The 21,350-nt window shown below is 54.6% G+C and overlaps 2 protein-coding genes across 5 annotated transcripts in view; one reads left to right on the top strand and one right to left on the bottom strand.

Moving 5' to 3' along the window:
- Positions 1-6,007, top strand: part of DDX31 (DEAD-box helicase 31) — a 51,212-nt gene extending 45,205 nt beyond the window's left edge. For all 4 annotated transcript variants that reach the window (XM_030001018.2, XM_030001023.2, XM_030001022.2 and 1 more), the window contains one exon: positions 5,586-6,007. In XM_030001018.2, coding sequence (XP_029856878.1) covers positions 5,586-5,733 — 148 coding nt within the window. In that variant the 3' untranslated portion in view covers positions 5,734-6,007. The remainder of the gene's footprint in view (positions 1-5,585) is intronic.
- A 6,277-nt stretch (positions 6,008-12,284) lies between these two features.
- BARHL1 (BarH like homeobox 1) lies at positions 12,285-18,641 on the bottom strand. Its single transcript, XM_030000496.1, is given in 5 exon segments — positions 12,285-12,344; positions 12,346-12,414; positions 12,416-12,581; positions 14,235-14,457; positions 17,936-18,641. Coding segments are annotated over 5 exon segments (969 nt in total). The 5' UTR covers positions 18,387-18,641.
- Between the last annotated feature and the right edge of the window lie 2,709 nt (positions 18,642-21,350).

Below are 21,350 nucleotides of genomic sequence, written 5' to 3'. Positions count from 1 at the left end.
AGTTCCCAGCATCCCAGTGGTGCTTTCATCCTTTCTCCATAGGGTGAAGACCAAGGGATGGTAGCGAAAGTGAAACTGGGGCGTTTTGTCTCTTTCTGTGTAGATGAAATACAGTTGACTTCAGTATGGTAAGGTGGGCTTTGCTGTTTGGCATGTCTCAGCATGAAGACTGCTCTGCTCTGACTGTTCTGGAACAGAGCTTGGTGCTCAGTCTGACTGGGTAATAATTTTCCTTGATCTTCTCCAGCTTGCATTCACATCAGCTGATAACAGAGTACCTAGGCCATCTGTTGAATTGTCGAGAGCAGTGTAGGATTGCTGATGAATTTCTTGCCCCCAGTCCACAAAAAACAACAACAGAAAACCAAACCCAAACAGGGTTGCGCTGGCTGCAGATGGTTCATCCAACACTGTAAGTAGAAAAAGCAGGTGTTGCAGCAGCCTTGGCCCAGAGGTAACCCAGCTCTGTTGCTGGCACAATTTCAAAGAGCTGTTGGAGGTGCTGTCAGGCAGATTGATAGTGCGATCCATGTTGAAATGTTTTCTGATAAATGAAACAGCCTACTCCTGTCTCCTCCAAAGACACACCATGAGTCCTGGGACTGTGCGTCAGAACTTTATACTCCTTCTTCCTCAGCTGGAGCAATTTGGGAGCCTTTGGTTGCTGCAGATGCTGCGAGTTGGTTAAAGGTCACTACACTTGCTGCACTGCATTGCACCAGCATTTCACACAGCTCAAGACAAAGGAACAGACAGCAGTGCCAACCAAGTTGAAGGAGGCATCCCTAAGAACAAGCTCACTCACCATTTAGGTAAAAAGACTAGCAGAGGCATCTTCTGGGCCATCAAATAATATCCAAGAAACCGTGCATGTATATGTACCACTGCTCTGGCACATAGGAGTTTTTGTCTTGGAGATCAGCTTGGGATTCAGTTCTCTAATGAAGCAGATGTGTCAATGAAATATACTTATTAGAATTTTGAAATGAAAATGAAAAATGGTATCGGATACTCACTCCTTTTCTTACAGTTGTCACTTGGTCCTTTCACACCTGAATGTTTGAGAGTCTCCACAACCAGGATCATGGTTTGCATATAGTAACAAATTCAATCTGATTAAATCAGCTGGTGAAACTTGATCATTCTTATGATCTTACCAGTAATGCTTGGGAGATGAATGGGATGTTATATAGAAACAGAACAGTTTGTGTATGCTTTTCTTCCGCTTCTGTTTGTGCCTTGGAGCTGTCCACAGTATCTCAGCTATGTTGAACATCCTCAAAGCTTAGTTCAGTATACTTGTCTTGGGTTTTTTTTTTTGCCATAGTATAGTCTCTGTTATTCTACCATCTTGTTGCTAGTGATTGTGGAATTCAGCAGATGGTGTCTTCAGCATTTGCAAAGCCATCAATGGCCCAAGCTGTGTGGAAGTAGCAAACTGTGTTGAAGGTGTGTTGCATGCAAGCTAGGTGGGACTTCTGTGGTGAGTTAGTATCGTGTGGCAGATCCTCTGGAAACAACAGGGAGGATTTCAGGCTAGTCAACTATGCTGCATTCACTTGTTTGGGTTTTGGGTTTTTTTTCATGATGTGAAAAAAGATTTGCCTTGAATCTTTTCTGATACTCTTGAGTGAAGCAAAGGGTTGAGAGTCAAGGGGTCAGAAGAGCAGACTGGTCCAAATCATTCAGATTTCCTTTGAGGTGGAGGGTTGGGCAGCACCAGCACCCCTGCGGACCACTGCAGCTCCTGAGTGGGATGGGGAAGGGGAGCAGCATGCTGGGAGTGGCTCTGCAGATGGAGGCAAAAGGAAACTGAAGCAGAGGAAAGAAGGATTTTATTTTCTTTCCTTCACTGGACACTTTTTCTTTCTTGTTTCTTCCTCTTCTGCCTCTTCATCATTCAGTGATGTATTTAGCAAGATTCACAAGTTTCTCATGTTTAAAGAGTGAATAAAATCATTCTGGTTTTCTGGAAGAGGATGGCTTTTTTTGTCTTTAAAAGTTTGTTTCTGGCCTGGTCTTTCCTGGCCAGAGGATATAACAAAGTCAGCTGGGGACAGTTCCTCTGTTTCCTTACTGTCTCTCTGCTGAGGCTCTTGGTACCAGCTTTTGTGAGGTTGCAACTTAATTACAGGTGTGCACAGGCAGCTGTAAACCTGGGTCTTTTATTCCTTCCTCTGTCTCCATAAGGAGGAGGGGAGCTTTCTCAGACCACGCCAAGCAATTACTAGGTGCTCTGCCTTCTCTTCCTCACTGTGCAAAGCACCTTTCTCTCCCTTTGATAATGAGGTGATTAGATAGATCTTGGGGTGATATGGTTTTTGCCCTATACCTGGAACATAAAGCCCAAAGCAGTGGTTGGGTCTAGGGTTAAGCCTTACAAATGAAGGGATGATGTGTTCCCCAGCTGAAGTTAGAAGGTGATGCTAACTCATCTCTGCTGGCTCTTCTGACTACTTACCAATTCCCATCTGTCTTTTATGCGAGTCCTGATACCCTATGTCTAGCGTAAAAGAGTAGTAGTCCAGTGGTGCTTCTGCCTGGCATCCAATATGTCACAGCACTCAACACCCAGTGTGCTGGACAGTAACACCAAGAAGTCAAATAGCTTGTCTTCAGGGACAAGTTCTTCCTAACTCGTGTGTTGGGGCTGTTTCATTTTCTGAGTTATGACTTCTCTATTCCTGTCTCATTTTCCCCCAGCCAGTAAAAGTGGCTATTTTCTCATCCATTTGAACATTCCTTTCTCCTTTAAGCCCTGCTGAAACCTTGGAACCGTAGCACGTTGGGATGGGTCAGTCATTAGTGAATCTTTTTTCCCCTGCAAGTTCCCCTTAGCTGTGCTGTTTTGTAGTTCCCCACCTAAAGACTGACTGTTGTGTTTGGAGAGAGGGATTTAAAGGGCTGGGGATTTCTGTGCCCATTATCAACATGATGTGTTCTCATTAGGGCTCAATATAGCGTGATATCTAGACATGAGATCACAGAAAGAGATGCTGACAATCCATGTGTTTATCCAGTGATGGGAACATGGGTTCTGTCTATGTTGCAAATACACCTTACATTTACAGCCTTTCTGTGAAGCTTTTTGCTGCAGTATCCAGTACCACCACACAGCTCTCTTAAATTAACATCACACCAGCCTTTGGCAACAGGGAAGATGCAGTCCTCCTGGGTTGTGAGGTGAGAGAATGGACATGAAGGCCAAAGAGATTAAACACTTTGACCAAGGATGCTCGGAGGGTATCAAGGTCTCGCTCTGTTCTCCTGGGCTTTGTCTCATAACCACAGGGCGCCTTTCCTCACCGATGTTACCTTGACTGCTCTGGTAGAGCCCCAGAGACTTTCACCAGTTGAGCAGAGAGGGCAATTTACAGGTTTACAACAGGAATCAGAATCTGGCCAGGGATCCTGACCTGGTGCACTTTCCCTGGTGTGCTGTCACTGCAGACTGTTGCTGTTGCCTGTGGCTCTTCCATCTCGTGGTTAAACAGGGCCTTGACAGCTGCTTTTCTTCTCTCAGTGATCAGCACAGGTTCCACAGCACAGCTCCATTGATTTTTGTGGCCCTGGTTAGAGGGAGAAACCTCCCTTTTCCCTGCATCCTTGCTTTTCTGTGTACAGCTGATCACCACAGCAGGGGGTATTGATTTACTAATTGGGCAATGATTTCACCTGATTGATAATAAAGTGTTGGACAACCTCCCTGCTGAGCTGAAACTCAGCCCGGCAGCTACTGGTAGATTACTTGTCCTTTTGCAGCAGATAGTTCCCTGTTGTTAAGTAAACTGATCTGTTGCTTGGTAACCCTCGAATTACTGTAGTAAATGCTTGGAGACACAGTGAAAGTGTCAAATAGAAACTTTATCAAGTGATGGAGGGGGCTGAGCAGAGGATGCAGCTGCACTACAAAGTTTTTGCAGCAGAGCTGGGCTGGTTAAGGGCACACCTTGGCCTGGTGCTGTGTGTGCACCCACAAGCATCCCTCTGTGCTGCTGTGGCTCATGCATTCGGGAAGGCAGTTTGACAAGGCACCTCTGCTGTGAAGGTACCGCAGGTATGGCTTTACCAACAGCACCTTTGCTTCATTAGCTGTATGGTCGCTTTCAAGTTGATTCTGTCTTTTTGCCTTGGTTTCTGTGGGTTCAAACCGGGCGGTGGCTGTGCATCTTATTTCTCCAGTATGTCCAGTCTCTAGCCCTTCTGCCAACGCAGAGCTTGAATGTTTCATTACTGTGAGAATGGAGACTACACTGAAGGTAGCAGAGTCTTCTCGCCTATGTATTCCAGGCTTTCTCTTCTAGGAAAAACCATCTTTCAGTGGCAGTCATCACACCATCCTTCTTATCATTCTGATACATCCTTCCAAACCCACTCCAGCCATGAAACCTACACAGGGGTGGAAAACGAGCTGTAGAAAAGGGGGCAAGCAAATACACCAGAGAGCCAAGAGTGCTTCCCTTGCCGCCTTTGTGTGTTTGGCCTGATGAGTGGATTGATCTGTTGCTGCAGCCAAAAATGCTTCCTTCTCCTGTGATTCCCCAACAAGGTTCTGGACACCTGAAGGAACTGTGAGAGGCAGTGCTATAAGGCGTCAACCTTTAGGACTGCTGAGGTCCATGTGTTGTCATAAACGCACACTGGCATGGATGCGGAGCTTCTGTTCAGTTCCCTTGTATTTAGAGGGACAGATTTCTGTCCACTTCTCTGGAAATTTTTGAGATCTGTTACTGGTCCTTACTCTAAAGAGGAGAGTGGGATGTGCAGGCACCAATAGCTGTGTATACCCCATTGTGCCCAGGACCAAGGGAACATGGCAGGGAATGATGGGTCTTGCACCAAAGAGATTGCAGTTGAAATAAGCGTGGGTGATAGCAGCAATGAGGATGAGATTTGCCCAAGGTTATAGAGCAGGACAGTGGCAGAACTTGTGGTGGAAAAATGCTGAGTGGGTTTTTATATTTATAGCTGGCAGTTCAGGGCTACAGGGAGATCCATGTTGGAGTTTAGTGGCTGGGCAGAATGCAGCTACCTTTGCAAAAGCCGGTCTCTGGAGAGGGAGGCTGTAAGGTGCATGTGATTCTGCAGGACACTGCAAGAAAAGAGTCTGTTGGGTTTAGGCTCCTGACTATTTTTTTTTTTTTTTTTTTCTTGTTTGTTTGGGTTTTTTGTGTTTCCAAGCTTTGGATTTAAGCTCTGTTTATAAAATGTTTCCATTGTTCAATGTCTTAAGGCTGTTAGGGTTTTTTTATTATTATTATAATTTTCAAACTGCTGTGTCACCTAATTCATCAGCCTTCAGCGCACAACCTTCCCTCCTTCTCCCCGCCACCCCTGCAAGAGCATTTGTACAGAACAAAGGCTTGCTTTTAAAAACGGCATGATATTTTGCCACCTTTGTGAAAACCTGTCACAACAATATCTAATTTTGCATGAGACAGAATTTCAAATCAAGCTTCAAGAAAAGGAAGCTGTTCTTCTGCTAATGCGCAAATGTCACTTTCCACGGCTGTAAAGTAAGTAACCCACCTAGCAGCATTTCAGAGAGAAGGAAATCTAATTCCTCTTTTCTTCCCTCTGCCCAGGTCTGACCTTCTCAAGAAGACCCACGGCAAACATCGCCTTGCTGAGATCTTGCGATCTGAATATTCCAGTGGGATGGACACTGGTGTATCCAAGGTCAAGAAGAAGAGAAAACAGAGAAAACCTGGCAACCAGCAGATTCCGACATAAGCCGGGACCTTCCAGTCATTGGCTGTAAAACCTGCTTGAGTGCCTCAGCTGGGGGTCAGGGTGACCTGCCAAATCAACTGAGGAGTGTTTCAATTTATCAGGCAAATATGGGAGGGATCTTGGGGATCTTGGCCTCCTCCCCTTCATTCCATAGGTCCAAATGGAATCGAATCCAGGCGTGTCCTGTTGCACGGCTGCAATTAAATGTGGCTTCCTGAAGATGCACCGCGTTTCTAAGGTGGTTTTTGCAAGAAAAATAAAAAGGTTAAATATGGTTTTCAGAGAACTGTGATGTCTATATAACATGAAAGTGAGACAAGTGTACTCAGACAGGAGCTGCTTCCCTGTTTAAAAGACCTGTGGCAACACTCCACAATCTGTTTGCATGCTTATTTTTAACGAGATAAACAGTGGTGGCAGAGGAGGTATTCCAGGAGGATGTTTAAGAGGACAGGGGAGGCTGCCCTTTCCCCTGTCATTATACAGGGGGACACTTCTGCTCCTGTCTCAGGTAACGTAGCCACGTTGCTGCCACCTTCTCTCCTGTCCTTTGTGCACTGGGGCAAGGTCTGTCTCTGGACACTGATCGTTAGTCAGGTAGTGCCACCTGGAAGGAATCTCCCCAATTTCAGTGCAAGTGGCAGGATTGTGGAGAGCTTTTCAGTGTAATGACATGTGGTCCCTTTGGGGCAGAGCTCATGGGCACAAAACTTCATGTCAAAACTCCTGAGTTTGGGAATAAACGTTGTCACTGTGGGAGGGAGCCAGCGTGGAATCCAGCAGTCTCCAAACTTCTCTTTGCCTGCAGCGTGTTGTCATACCTAATTATATAACGCAGAGTATGTATGAAATGTCTCGCCTCTCTGAACATTAAAGCCTTTGCAGGCTCTTGCTAACACTTGCCAGTAGTAACCCTGGCTTTCGGGGTTCTCTGCTTTGGCTAGGCCTATTTTGAGTACGTCCCAAGCTAATGCATTTCACTTCTTGCTTTTCCCATTTGCTTTTTTTCTTGTTCTTGCTTATCATCAGAGAATGGGGACTACTGAGAAAAGGGTTACAGTATGGCCCCAAATATGCCAAGGTGGGCACTTGTTCACCATTGCCCAGCACGTGAAATGGAACCCGAGCTCAAGTGAAGTCCGTGACAAAACTCCCCTTTGAGTTGGTGAGGCGGGGGGGCTGCGGGGGGGAGAGCGGGTGCTCCCCAAGGCCTGCAGGAGACTTAGAAACTCCCCCAGGACCTACAGGTGAGCACCCACCTCCCTCTCCCTGTCTTCCTCACTGTGCTTCTTCCAGCACCTCCTATAACACAAGCGCCAAGCAGTATACTTTTGAAAACAGTGCAAAACCCTGCCAAAACACAACTTTCTGCTGCCTGCATGTGTCTTCCTTGAGGAAAGAGATGAGGAAGAGCAGCCCACCTGTGACCCAAGCCAGGCATGTTTAACACAGGACCAGAAAGTGCTCAAATCCAGTAGCAATTTCAGGTGCTGGAAGCGAAAAAATACTGAAAAAGGAGTATAACCAAAAGAAAATGATACCTACTTTGTGAATACAGAATTGAGGGCACCTACTTTGGGCTATAGTGAGTCATACTAAGGACTGACTGTAGGAGGGAAGCAATCAGCCCAAAAGTATTTAATTTCTGAAGTGAAATGTAACTTTTGAGAACCAACGGGTTTTTTTTCCTTCTAGGCGATTACCAAACACGCTGATTTTACTGCAATACCTTTTTGAAACTTCAGAAAGATATTTAAAAGGCTCCAGTATAGAATTAACGATGTTTTTGCAAAGAGAATGAAGCTACTAGTATTTATTAGATTAAGATAAAATAACAACAAAGCCCACCTGATTTTGCTATGAGTACTGTTTGGAAGAGCAATCAGGTTTAAGGCAAACGTCAACTTAAACGGAAAAGAAACCCCTGAGGATGAAAATGACTCAGAGAGTGATGCAGAGAGTGTAAATTTGGGAAGAACTGATCTTGTGCATGAGGGGAAAATAATATGACCTTCTCCTGGCTGACTGTCACGTATGAGTTAATAGGGACTGTTGGCAAATTCATAATAGGAAAAAAGGCCAACAGCACGTCGGTGAGAGACGTCAGGAAATCTCATTGCCGTCTGTATTAACTGGGTGTGTAGTGTTACAAATGGTTATGATAAATAACGTGATTTTAAAACAAAATAGAATGCCTTTTTTCTTTCAGCTTCACCATCTTTTAGCAGGTAGTGCTGGATTACTTGCGTGAGTAGGGAAAGGAAGAGGAGGAGGTTGTTAAACAAGAAAGTGTTAAAGGCACACACACCTGAAGCTAAGCCAAGTTTCCTCTTAATAAACTTGAAGGCTGATGTGCAAAATGTGTTTGAATAGTAGCGGGGTCAGCAGAAACCAAATTCTGCCCTTATTTACACTTCAGCAGCTCTAGATCAGCTCTGAGCTGGCTTTATCCTCATGCATCACTCAATTTGGGAAGAACCTGGTAGGCGTGGAGTTAATTTGTACCCAACTCGAAGCACCTCTTCGTCAAGGCAGGGCAGGGTGTGGTGCAGGAGCAGGGTGTTGTGGGTGCAGGGGCTCCCAGGTCCTCTGAGCACCCGAATGCTGGAGGAGCTGCTGGGGGTCACGGTGGGTTCCCTTGGCACAGCCCTGGCATGGAGCAGGAGGATGTCGCCCTGAACCGCTCCTGAATTTGTCCCCTCTTGCTCTGAGGTACGTGGTGTGTGTTGCAGGGGTCTTGGGTGGGTGGGAGCTGCCGACGCAGCTCGTAAGGGTGGGGAGATCGGCTCTTGGCAGCGTTTGGCAAAACCGCAGCTTCGTTTGACTGCACCGGTGTTGGCTTTGGTCAGGTTTGCTTTCTTGTGTGAACTGTGGCGAATGGTAGGGGCCTTGCTGCGCTGCAGCTTGAAGTTTCTGCGTTTGGTCTGGAAATAATGGCACTATGGAGCTTTTCTATAAAGCTGCCTGCGAGTCAGACATGGACTCCATTTGGGTTTGCCTTTCTTGATGCTGCCCTGCTCCCTGCTCTCGTGGGTAGAGTCCTGCCCCTCCCAGAAGATGCTCTTGCACCTTTTCTCAGCTCTGTTCTGGCTCCGTGTCCTTTGCCAGTAATAGGAGCCCACATTCTCCTCTCCTCTGCAGCTAGAACATCTTTGGTTTACACTTCCAGGCTTTGGGATAGGAAAAAGCAAGGAGGTCACCTTGGGACAAGGGTCACTGTTGAACGCCTGCTTTCAGCATCTAGGTCCAACACAAGACGCCTTAGCACTGGTACCCCACCACTGAGAAGCACCCATAACTAAGCAGGATAGAAAGGAACAGAAGTTCCCTGTTTACAACAACTTATTTTCTCCATAAGCCTGGGGAGAAGGCAGGACAAGCACCAATTGTTCTGGGCTTTCCATTCTGGCGTAATTTTGTTTGGTATCCAGATGAAACCATAAAATATCTCGGCTAGAAACAATTCTGCTGATTTAGTTGGATTTGTGTGTGTTGGCTTGTTCAGCGGAGCAGCTTTCATTCTTTGTTCCCAGGGTGGTGGTCCTGGTTAAAGCTATGTCGGGAGGGGAGGAAGGTGGCCCTCAAGCTGGGTAAAAGCCCAGAAGGGGCTTGAGAGCCAGGATTGTGTTTGGTCCTGGCAAACCCACCGCACTAACTGGTCTGTGTCTTGGATCCAGAGCCTGGAGCTGACAAAAACCAACCACCAGCAGCCTGTCTGTTGGAGTCTCTGTACCCCGGGAGAAATCAGTGGAGCAGAATCAGTGCAATGCTCCAAAGGTTTCCTTAATGGGACTGGTGCTTCTTCTCAACTGCCATTTTTACTGCAGCATCTCATTTCAACCCAGCACAGCCTGTCCCACCCCTGAGGCCTTGCCAGGATCACCCCTGCCCGGCACCGGCCTCTAGAAATGAGTGGTTTCAGGTGCTGCTGTAGGTGCAGGAGCAGTGCTGGTGGGTTCTGCTGTTGGACAGCTGGGTCCCCTCTCGTTCCCTGCACACAAGCTGGAGGTGAGGCTGGTCCTTCAGCAGCTTTTGAGGCCGCTGAGATCCTCCCGCACAAGACGCTGTTCACGTGGCAAGCGCGGTGCTCTCTGACAAGAGCCTACAGCGTGTGGTGTCTTCCCTAAACTGATTTATTTTGAAGCTTGCCTTGCTTGACTCTGCTACGAGATCTCCCCGGAGGAGGTGGCTCCAGCTCTCGCTTCCCCTCTGCTCTCTTTCCTTCCCAGCCGGACCTGGTACGGCCATTCCCCCTTCCCGGAGCGGAGGTTTCCTCGGGACCCTGCCGCGCTCTTTCCTACCATCCTTGTAACACAAACCGGACCCTGTCACTCTGTTAGGACGCTGGCTCAGACCCGCTGTTACAGGGGAGTTCCCAGCTTCTTCCAGATGTGAAATGGCAAATTTAAATATTGCAATTAGAAACGTGTAACGAAGGCTTGTACTTCATTAATGTAAGAGGAGGAATCTGCTACGGCTACAAGGACAATTAAATATTAGAGAATGTCTTTGATTCACATTCCTGCTGTGTAAATGGGAGGAAGGTTGCTGTGTGCTCCTTGCCTTTGCACTCACAAAATGAAAAGCACACCCACTGCAAGTTGTCCTTTGATAGATTTTTAATATGATTTTAAAGAGTTTTGTTTGGCCTCATTCTTATTCAATGAGATTAATTTAAAGCACTTATCCCCCGGGTTTAAGTCAATCCATGTAGGATTTGGGACGGGGGGTTGTTGCGCGGGGAGGGGGGTTGTTTGCCGGCCTCTCTGAAAGACTCCTTTCCCACTTCATTAACCCCGAGCTGGGAGCGACCCCCCCCTCCCCTTCCTCCTCCTCCTCCTCCTCCTCCTCCTCGCCCCAGCCGAGGCCCGGGGATTTACCAAACTCCCCCATTCACATGCAAAGGAACAGAGCCTGCTCCACAAAGGCCGGGGGGGGGCGGGTAGAGGGGGGGTTCTCCCCTCCAGGCGTGGCTGTGCATTTGGCCGAGCCGACAATAACCCTCCCCGCGGGGCTCGGGGGTGCCGGGCCAGAGCTCCCGGGACCCAGCCCCGGGGGGGGGAGCGGCGGAGGACGGGGGGGGGGGGGAATGATGCTGTAGGGTCGGGGTTGACCGGTGGGTACCGGGTTGGGCGGGGGGGGGGGAAGCGGCTCGGCAGACAGCCGGGCCCGCCGGCTGCGGAGGGAGGACCGGGGGTGGGAAGCGGAGGGAGAACCGGGGGGGGGGGGAGCGGAGGGAGGACCGGGGGGAGCAGCGGAGGACCGGGCGGGCTGAGCCCGCAGCCCATCTGTCGGCTCCCCGAGCCGGCGAGCCGCTGCCCGGCTGTCCCGGGGACCAGCTGCCGGGCTCGCTGGCCTCGGCCAGATGAGCGACACTTTTTAAAGGGTGGAAACAATCCATTTTCCAAAGCGGTCATTTAAAGCACTTAGGCAATTATACACTTAAGATTAGCGTTAATAATTCACCAGCGCAGCGGCTATCACCGCATCCCCGTCCCGTCTCCCGTGTGTGTGTCCCCCCCATCCCCTTTCCTCTCCCCGCAGCCCCCAGCCCCGCATGCCGGCACTGGGGCCGAGCCCCGGGGGGGGGGGGAGCCCCCCCCGGGGGGGTCCCTGCGATGGGGGGGTGGGAAAAGTCCTCTTTGCTTTTCCCTTTCCCTCGGCGGCGGCTGATCCGCCAGAGCAAACAAGCAGGAGGGGAAAAAAGGGCCGGCGGAGGCGAGACCCGTTTGTTTGTAAAGAAGTTTTATTTCCACATTTAAAAAAGGGGGGGGGGGGGGGGAGCGGGAGCGGCCGCGGCGTCCCGAACCCCCCCCCGCACCCCCCGCCCCGGCCGGGCCGGCCCCGGGATACAGACTGACAAGAATCACTTACACAAATACGCCCTCAGGGTTCACAAATAAATAATTCATATACATTTTGCGCACCGTATTTACATTTCGCCGCTTCTTTTTTTCTTTTTTGCTTTTTTTCTTTTTTTTCTTTTTTTTTTTTTTTTTTTTTTTAGCTACGGACGTCCCAAAGTCTCGCTGCGGCGGGCGGGGACCGGCGGCCCGGACCCCCCCCCCCCCCCAACCCTCCCCCGGCCCTTCCCGGCTGCGGGACCGGTGGCCCGGGGTCGGGAAGCCGGGGAGGGGGCTCCCCGGAGCCGTCCGTTGCAGGGGTGGCTCGGCCCCCCCCCGGCAGTTCCTGGGGAGGGGGCGGAGAGGCAAATCCCCCCCCCCGGAGCAGCCAAGCCCTGCTCGTACTCCCGGTGCCGTCCCAGGCCGGGGGGGGGGGGCACAAGGGAGTAAGGCGGCGAGTGCCCCGCGGGGGTGGGGGGCAGCTCTGCCGGCTCCCCGTTCTGCCAAACCTGCCCTTGCTTCTTGCATTCTTTATATATATTTTAAAAAAAAGGAGGGGGGGGGAGGTCTCATTTATATATATATATATATATATTTGGGGATGAGCGGGAGTCTTGCTTGCTCGTGGCCCCAGAGGTGGGATGGTCCCCTCCAACGCCCCCCCCCCCCCCCCCCCCCCGGCCCGGTGGGTGCCCGGACGGTCGGGGTTCACCGGGGCTGCGCAGCCCGGGGCAGGACACCGGGGAGCGGAGGCAGGGGCGGGGGGGGGCTCGCTGCCGCCCTGCAGTCCGTGGATGAGGATGCGGGGCACCAAGGGTCTTTGGAGGGCGGGGGGGGGGAGCGCTGGGTCCGCGGTACAGGTAGAGAGCGGCGCTGGGGTCCAGGTTGGAAACCAAACTCTGCGGGTAGAAGTAGGGCGAGGGGAACATCCTCTGGAGGGCTGAGTAGTTGCCAGCCTCGGCCAGCAGCTCCAGGCCCACCGCCGTCTGCCTTTTCCACTTGGTCCTGGGGGGGGGGGAACAAGTCGAGAGAGGGGGGGGGCGTCAGGGAGGGAGGGATGCTCCGAAAGCCGCTCCCGGGCTCTTTTTACCCTTTGCACACTCCCATTCCCCGGGCTTTTCCTTCCCTTGCACATCCCCCTTCCCCGCGCTCTCCTCTCCTTGCGCATCCCTTCTCCGCGCCGCTGGCTCCCGGGGCCAGTGTCCCCCGTACGGCTGGGATGGGATGGGATGGGATGGGATGGGATGGGATGGGGGGGACCAGTCCCGTGCCCCCATTAACGGGGCGAGGGGGGGGCTTATCTCCCCGGTGTCCCCGCCGCGGCAGCCCGGCGTGAGCGCCCACGGAACATCCCCGGAGGTACCGGAGCCACAGCCCGGTTGGAATCCGTTGGCGGGTTATAAATCCCCGCGACATAAATCGCGACCACCATTTCAGTCCCTTCCTGGAGTCTAAATTCCAGACTGCGAACTGCGTGTGACATCTCCTGCGTGACACGGGGGATCCTTTATCCGACCGCCCTGCCGCCGAGCAGGGATGCTGCTGCTGCCGCCGCCGCGATGCTCCGGCCCGAGGCCGCGGCGGCCCCGCTCCGCCTCCGGGGGCTCCGGGACCCCCGGGACCCCCGGGACCCCCTCCCCGGGCCGGGCGGCTGCGGGAGTCCCACGGGGGGACACGCGTGGGGCAGCGTCCCGGGGCATTCGTTTGCGGCGTATATATATATCGGGGGGGTATATGTATATATGTATATTTTGATATCTATGCATATCTACGTACATATAGGTATAGGTATGTGTGCATATATATGTGTGTGTGCTGGATCTTATGGAGAAGCCCCGGCCCCGGGATCTCGCCCACGTCGGGGCCGCCAGCGGGCCGGGGAGGGCGGCTGGGGAAGGGGCTGGGGGGGCCGGCTCGGCTCCGGCGTGTCCTTGCGGGAGGGAATTTGGGGGGGGGGGGTGTGAGCGCACAGCCCCCGCCACCCCTAAACTCCCCCAGCCCCCCCGACGTGTTGATAAATCGCGGATGTTTGCAGATGGCGAAGCGGGGCTGGAAATGAGGGGGAGGGAGGGTTAAAACTTGGGGTGGGCGAGGGGACGGGGTGGGGGCTGCAGCCGGGGGTCCCTCGTTTCGAGGCGGTGGCAATGGTCGGGGCTGGGGAAGCGCCGACGGGGATGTCCGGATAAATCCACTGAAGCCATCACACGTCTTCAGCCCTTTTACAGATTTGTCGCTGAAGCGCTAAACCTATTTCCACCAGTAAATTATTCATCATAATAATAATTGTGTAATTACTGTAAGGGGTGTTAATTATTGATGCCCAAAGCAGTAATTGGTATCTATTATTAATGGGCCGATGTGTTATGCTGTTGTATTTAGCTGGAAGCCCGGTCCTGCCTCCCCGCCTTGCCGGGGCTGGGGGAACGGATCGCACCCCCCGCCCCAAACCCGCCCTGCCTCGGCATCACTTTTCTCCCCCTTACTCTGGGGTGAAAGGCCCACCCAGGGTGGGGGGGGTACCGCACCTCTCCCGATGCCAGGAGGGACGGGGTGGTTGTGGGGAGCAAAAGCCCTGCCCGGTTTGGGGTTGCGGGGCCGGGGAGAGGAGCAGGATGGGACCCCGGTGCTGTGGGCAGGAGGGAACGGTGCATTTTTTACCTTCTGTTCTGGTACCACGTTTTCACCTGCGTGTCGGTGAGGTTGAGGGAAGCGGCCAGCTCCATCCTGTCCTGCACGCTCAGGTATTTTTGCCTCTCGAAGCTGCGCTCCAGCTGGGCCAGCTGATGGTCGGTGAAGGCGGTGCGGGCTTTGCGCGGCTTTTTCAGCCGTACCGGGGGGCTGTCCCGGGAGCTGGAGATCTCTCGGTCCCCTTCTTCTTTCACTGGGCCGGGAGGGAGGAAGAAAGGCCAGGTCAGGGCAGGAAGGGAAGGGAAATACCCTCAAAAGTGACGGCGGGGGGGGGGGGGGGGTAACCCATTGCAGCCATAAGCCGGGCTCAGGTACCAAGCCGGGCTCAGGGTGCATTTGCTTTGCAACCCCCGAAATTTTAACCCCGGCTGCCCACGGGGGATTCATGGGGTCCCCGAGCCGAGCCCGGCCTTTCCCCGTCCGTAGGGCCTGGGAGCGGGGCTGGAGCGCCGGGCAGTGCTGCGGGGACGCCCCGGCCCCGCCGCGTTCCTGCCCAGACCCCCCCTACCCCCGGCATCTCCCTCACCCCTCATTTCTCACGGGGCAGGACCCTGCTCTGGGTTTATTTCTCCCCAACCCAACACCTTTCTCGATGCTTGGATATATTTTTTTCTTTCCTTTTTCTCTCTCTCTTTTTTTTTCTTTTGTTTTTGAAACTCAAACCAAAAACCACCCCCAAATGAAAATTGTCAGCCCACATTTTTTGGAGCAGAAAGTCGCCGGGGTGATGCTGCTTCTCCCCCTCCGCGGAGAAACCTCCGTCCTCCCGGGGATGCTGCTGGGGCACGGAACAAACCTCCCTTCTCCAGGGCGCACAACGAAATACTGGGAAAGGGACTCCGCCAGCCCGTGCCCGTGCTGTTATTTATCTTAAAAAATACCGAATGAGACGGGCTGGCGGCGGTTCCTTAGCCCGGTCGGTACATACGCACCGGCGGAGCGACGCGGGAATTTGCGCCGCGAAACATTAGTAGGTGACGGGAAAATTTCCGAGCAGAAAAAAAAAAAAAAAGTGGGGGGAAAAAAAAAAAAATCCCTGTTTGTGCTCGCCTTCCCCACGCTCCTGGAGGAGATTATGTGGCAAAAAGGCTCAGTTTATACAAATTGGCGGCGTTTGGTTTTTTTTTTTACGGGGGTTTATGTTAAATTTGCTGGTGGCGGGGGTTAGCAGGGACAGGGCTGTAGCCGAACGCGAGCTGATTTCTCTCTGTAGGAAGACAATAATCCGGTTAATTGAGCCACCGGGGAGCGAAACCCTTCAACCAGAAATCCCGGCTCTGGCCGAGCAGGCAGAGCCCGAGCCGGGGACGAGCCTTAAATCACGGAGACCCGGCTCCGGCTCCCGGGGAAAGCGGCAGCCCCCGCACCACCCGGGAAGGGGCCGGATCCGGACCGGGCAGGGCCGGCAGGGGGGGGGGGGGGGGGTCCCGGCCCCGCTCCCTCCCGGGAAAGGCCCGAAAGTTTGTGGGGGGTTTGGTTGGGTTTTTTTTGTTTGGTTTTTTTTTTTTTTTTTTTTTTTTTTCTGCGGAGGAAAGCCGGCTCCGGCCTCCCACACCCCGGGGAAGGCAAATCCCCCCCCCCCCCAGCCCCCCCGGCTCCTAAAAAAGGATTCCCGGCTCCTAAAAAGTTCCTGCTCGCCAAAGGGCTGCGCTCGTTGGCGGCGGCGGCTTCCCAGGCCGGCTCCGGCTCTCTCCCCCGGCTATTCCTAGCTTAAGAAAAAAAAGAAAAAAAAAAAAAAGAATTACGGGTTTTTCGGCATTTTGGCATGGGCCAAAGCCTGCCGCCGCAGCTGCGGGTTAGGCCCCGGCTCCGCAGCCCCTTTGCGGGGTAAATCAGGGGCGTTTTGCCCCAAGAAAGGCTATTTCCAAAGCAGCAAAAAAAGGATCGAGTTAGGAGCGGAGACTTTCACCCGCTACCCCATTGAAGCGGTGTTTTTACTCTCAATTAAGCGGTGTTTTCCTCCCCATTTAAGCTGTGTTTTTCCCCCATTTAAGCGGTGGTTTCCCCCCGATTTAAGCTGTGGCTTTTTTCCCCCAATTTAACTGGTGTTTTTCCCCCGATTTAAGCTGTGTTTTTTTCCCAGTTTAAGCTGTGTTTTTCCCCCATTTAAGCGGTGTTTCCCCCATTTAAGGGCTATTTCCTCCCCCCATTTAAGTGCTGTTTTTACCGTGGCTGTGGCTGCCCCGTCGCAGGGGCAGGCGAGGAGCCGAGCGTGGCTGGGGTAACGCCCCCCCCCCCGAAAAATAACCGCCCCCCCCGGCTGGCTTAGGGGGATGCAGAGAACCCGCTTTTCTTCTCCTCCTCCCTCCCTTCTTTCGCGTCTCGGCGATTTGGGGGAAGGGGAGAAAAGCTGAAGGAATTCGGGACGGGGCTGGGGGCGGGGGGGGATGTAGGAGTCGAAAACAAAACGCCAAGGTGGGAATCCTGCCTGTTTTCGATCCCGGCCCTGTAAAACAGCGGGGCCGATGTCCCGGTCCCTTCCAGTCACTTCCAGCCCCGGGACCGACCCGGGGCTTCGTCCTTCGTTCAGAGCAAAAATACCCCCCCTTCGCCCCCTCAAGCCCGGGGGCTCCCGCCTCGTTTGGAGGTTTGGGTAAATATTTTTTCCTCCATAAACCGGATTTGAGCGCGGCGGCTCCGGGCGGACCGAGGGTGAATTTGCAGCCGGGACGGGGTTCGGCCTGTCCCCCTCCTTTTCCTGCCAGCCCCCCCCCCCCCCCCAAATCCAGCGGGCCCATCAGGAGCCATCACCTCCCCTTTCTCCCCCCCCGCCCCGTACCCTCGCCTTCCCCTCGCAAACACCCGGCAAACAATTTTCCCGAGTGAAAGTTTTTCCAGGGCTGATGGGGGCGGGATGGGAGAAAGCACCCGGGATAAACTGCTCCCGGGGGGGGGGGCGAGGACCGACCCCAAGACCCCCCCCTCCCTGTGCTGTTCGCGTGCCTCCCCCGCCCCGGCTGCCACAGGGGGAGGCCAGGAAGGGGCTGCGAGGGGCCCGGGAGGCCGAAGCCCCCGGCCCGGGGCGAGCAGCCGCCGCATCCAGCCCCGCTCCCCGCCGGCACCGAGGATCCGGCCCCGGGCTCCCCGTCCGTCGTGCTCGTTTTTAAACCATTTCCAAAATAATAATAGAAAGAATACAAATCGACTCTAACCCCGCCGACTTTCTTGTTCGTTTCTTACCGGAGCAGGGGAAATACTCGGCAAAATCCGTGATTATTTTATTATTGTTTTCTTTTTTGTTTGTTTGTGGGGTTTTTTTTCTTTTTTTTTTTTTTTTTTTTTTTTTTTTTTCTCCCAGGCAGAAATCCGCCCCCGGTTCTCCTCTCCCCGTTACCTCGCCGGTAGGAACGAAACAGCCGGATCTTCCCCGCGGAAAACAGCCTGGCGCATCCCCCGGGCGCGTTTGGCGAAGCATCGATCGCCCCAACCCCTTCCAGGGGGCCGAGCTCCACCGAGCCCCGAACCCCCAAGTTTTCCCAAGTTGGTGCCGACCCCGCCGTCATTTTGGGGCGACCGGTGCCGTGACACCCCCCCCACACACACACTCCATCACCGAGGTGCGCCGGAGCCGGCTCCGCAACCAGCTCCCGGTGCACCGGGAGGCTTCGGGGCCGCCGAAGGCTTTGGGTCCAGGCCGCCGTGCAAAGCCCAACGGGGTGAGCTGCTCTTACCTTTGTACTCCGAGTCCGAGGAGGAGCTGCTGGTGTTTTTTTCCATTTTCTCCCTAAAGTCCTCGCCGGGCTTGGTGGGGATCCTGCCCGCCGGCTCCTGCCCGCCGTGAGGTCCATTGGTGCTGGAGTAAGGAGCGCAGGCGGCCAGGGGCTTGCAGTCGGCCAGGATGTCTCTGATGAGGAAGGAGGAGGTGACGGTCCGGGACTGGGAGGGAGCCGAAACCTGCCCCGGCTGGAGATGCGCATCCAGGCCCGGCCGCGGCACCGCCGCCTCCAGGCACTCGCGGCCCGGTGAGCGGGGCGAGGGGCACCCGCTGCTGCCCTCCGAGCGGGGGCTCAGCTCCAGCGGGGACCGGCCGTCGCCCACCAGCGGATCCCCCTTGGGTACGGCCGGACTGCCGGCTCGGTGGGAGAGGATGGAGTCGATCCCAAACCCGGTGGAGCCCTCCATGGCCCCCGCGATGTGCCGGCGCTCACACGGGCATTGGCGGGGAGGGCGCGGCGGAAGCGGTTTGATAATGATAATTAACAATAACAGGAGGGGGAAAAAAAAAAAAAAAAGGCAAAAGAAAAAAAAAAAAAGGAAAAAAAACAGGTAAAAAGAAAAAAAAAAAAAAAGAGCAAAGTTCAGCCTGGGATCCGGGCAACAATTGCTGCAAGGCTCTCCGAGGCGCCGTGCGTTAGATCCAGGGCTGCTCCGTCTTCAGCATCGCGCCCAGCTGCACTCACAGACAGACAGACAGAAGAGGGGGGGAGAGGGAGGCAGAGTCAAACTTTGGCCGCCAAGGAGGTGGAGGTGGGGGTGGGGGGGGGGACGGACCCCAACCTCACCCGGGGTCCCGACCCCTTACCCGGCCACCCCACCCTTGCCCAGAGCCGCGGTTGGGGGGCAGCCCGGGGGGCTCCCAGCCGGAGGTGGGGAGGCAGCGATCGATAGTGAAGGCTTCGCAGCGCCTTAACCACTTAATGATCCAGAAATCAATGGGGAAGGGCGAGGGGAGGGCGGAGGGGGTGGCCAGCCGTCGGGCCGCCGCGGCGCCCCCCCCCCCCCCCCCCCTTCCCCGCCAGCACCTCGGACAGCGCCGGGGGGAAAGAACCGGAGTCACTCCGGAGCCGAGGCGCGTCTTCAGCACCTCGGACAGCGCCCCGGGGAGCCGGAGTCACTCCGGAGCCGGCGGCTCCTTCAGCACCTCGGACAGCGGCGGGAGCGCCGCGCCCTCCGCGGGGGGGGGAGTACTGGGGGGGGGGAGAAAGAGGGGGAAAATGGGGAGAAAAAAGAAACTTGTGCCACTCCGGTTCGGGGACCCCAGCACACTCCCCCCCCCCCCCCCCCCCCCCGCGTGTGTGAACGCGCCCATTGGCCGCGAGGCGTTTTGGGGGATGTCACTCCCCGGCGGCGACACCTTGCAGCTTGATTAACGGGAATTAATTGCCGCCCGGATCCCCGCGCTTTCCGGGCGGTTTCCGCCCTCTTTTGCTGTCATTATCCTGCTGATGGGGCTCGTAATGGGGTGATTAGCCGCGGGAAGGGGGGGTGGGGGGGAATGTCGAGGGCTTGCTGCTTTCTGCTCGCCTCCCCCCGCAATTAGCCGATCTGCCGGTCCCTCCCAAGCAGGGAAAGTTTTGCTGGGCGTTAAAATTAAAAAAAAAAAAAAAAAAAAAAAGAGAGAGAAAAAGGAAAAGAAAAGCACCAAAACCTTCCCCAAAGCCCCAGCGCAGAGGCGGCTGCTCTGAGCCCCAGGTGAGCCTCGGAGCTGGGAATTTCGTTGAATCCCCTCGAAATCGGTTGTGAACGAGCAGAGAGGTCCTTTAGCACAAGCAGACCCGGGGCCACCGGGCATCGCCTCCCACCCGGCGCGGCGGAGCCGGGGCTGCTCTTCCCGCTCTCCCAGCGCCCAGCGGCGGTATCTACTGGTGCAACTGGGAAGGGACCGCGCTCAGGGTGAATTTTTCCTGCCGTCAATTCCTTTTTAAATAAAAGCCCGATGGTCCCAGCCCGGGCTGCCCGCCCTGCCCGTTTTTCCCGGAGACACCAAGTTTCCTCCCTCCCGCCCCGTCGGAGGGGGCGTTTTGCTGCTGTTGCTCTCCCAGGCTCGAGAGGGACCGACTCACGCAGGGCTCCCACCTTCCTCCCGGTCAGACTGGCTCCTGCCTCCTCGAGGGTTTATTTAGGGGCTTTTCCTGGGGGGGTAGACCCTTCGCTGAGGAGATGAGGAAAATGTCCACCCCCGGGTGCGTGAAGCTGCGCCACTTTAAGGCGATGTCGTTGGTTATTTCTCAAATACTCGATTTCCTCTCTTCCCCACCTTCCCGGCCAGGCAGCTGCATCTTGTCCCTCTTCCAAAGCCGCCCTTGGCCGGCAGCTTGGAGGCGATCATAGGAGGGGAGAATCCCCCCCCCCCGTCCCCGGGAAGCCCGGCTGCCAGCTGTCGGGCAGCGGCGCAGGCAGGGCCCCCAGCACCTCCTGCCCTCGGCCCTGCAGGCTCGGGGCCGGCTGGGATCGGGGCAGCGGAACAAAAGAGCCTTATAGGAGGATAAACTCAGGGACAAAATCAGCATCAACCCCGGTCCCAGCCTGCCCCCACCCTGGGGAGGGGGAACACGCCCAGCGCTGGGGGCTGCATGTCCTGCCCGACCCTGGGTGCGGGTTCCCTGCTGCTGCTCTGCCTTGTCTCCCTCCCAGCACAGAGGTGCTGCCCCAGTGCTAGGGACTGGGGGGGCCACGCTGAAGGGTCCTGGTCTGCCAGAGGTCGGTTTTGCAGCATCAGCCTCCCCAGGTGGGGCTGGGCCAAGCGTCGCTTGGGGCTGGACCAGAGCAACAGATGTGCAGGAACTGGTCCCAGTGAGAAATGGGGCAGAGACCCTGATGGGGTTTCCTACCTCTTTGCGGTGTGACTGTGTTGGCTCCTGGGCTCTGGCAGCCTCCCTATCCAACCATTAGACCCCATTTGGGATGGAAATTGGCCCTGGGATCAGGACCAGTACTGAGGTTGTGTTTGGGACCAGAAGAGGGAGCAGGGCTGGGAGTGGGTTTGGAATTGGGATTTGGATCAGCCATGCAGGGACAGGTTTGGGCTGGTGGGTCTGCTGCTGTGTTTCCTTCTCTTGAATAAAGCATCTGCCTTCAAACAACCGCAAGGAAGTTTCCAGATCAGACCCACTCTCTGATGCTGTGCAAGATTTTGGGGGGGGGGCTATGTGTGTGGGGTCTGATCCGCATCCCTGAGCAGGCACTGCATTGTGCCATCCCCAGCCAAGGCCATGGGGACAGAGACTGTCACTCCTAGGCCATCCTTGGAGCTCCCAGCAGCTACAGATGCACTTGCGACTCCTGTTCTAATGTCAATGTGGCTGACATTAGTTAATATGAATTATTAATATTATCATTATTAAATTGTTCCAGAACTAGACTCCC

Source organism: Aquila chrysaetos, chromosome 24, assembly GCF_900496995.4.
Source record: "Aquila chrysaetos chrysaetos chromosome 24, bAquChr1.4, whole genome shotgun sequence".
Taxonomy (NCBI): Eukaryota; Metazoa; Chordata; class Aves; order Accipitriformes; family Accipitridae; genus Aquila; species Aquila chrysaetos.
This window is presented reverse-complemented; position numbering and strand designations above follow the sequence as displayed.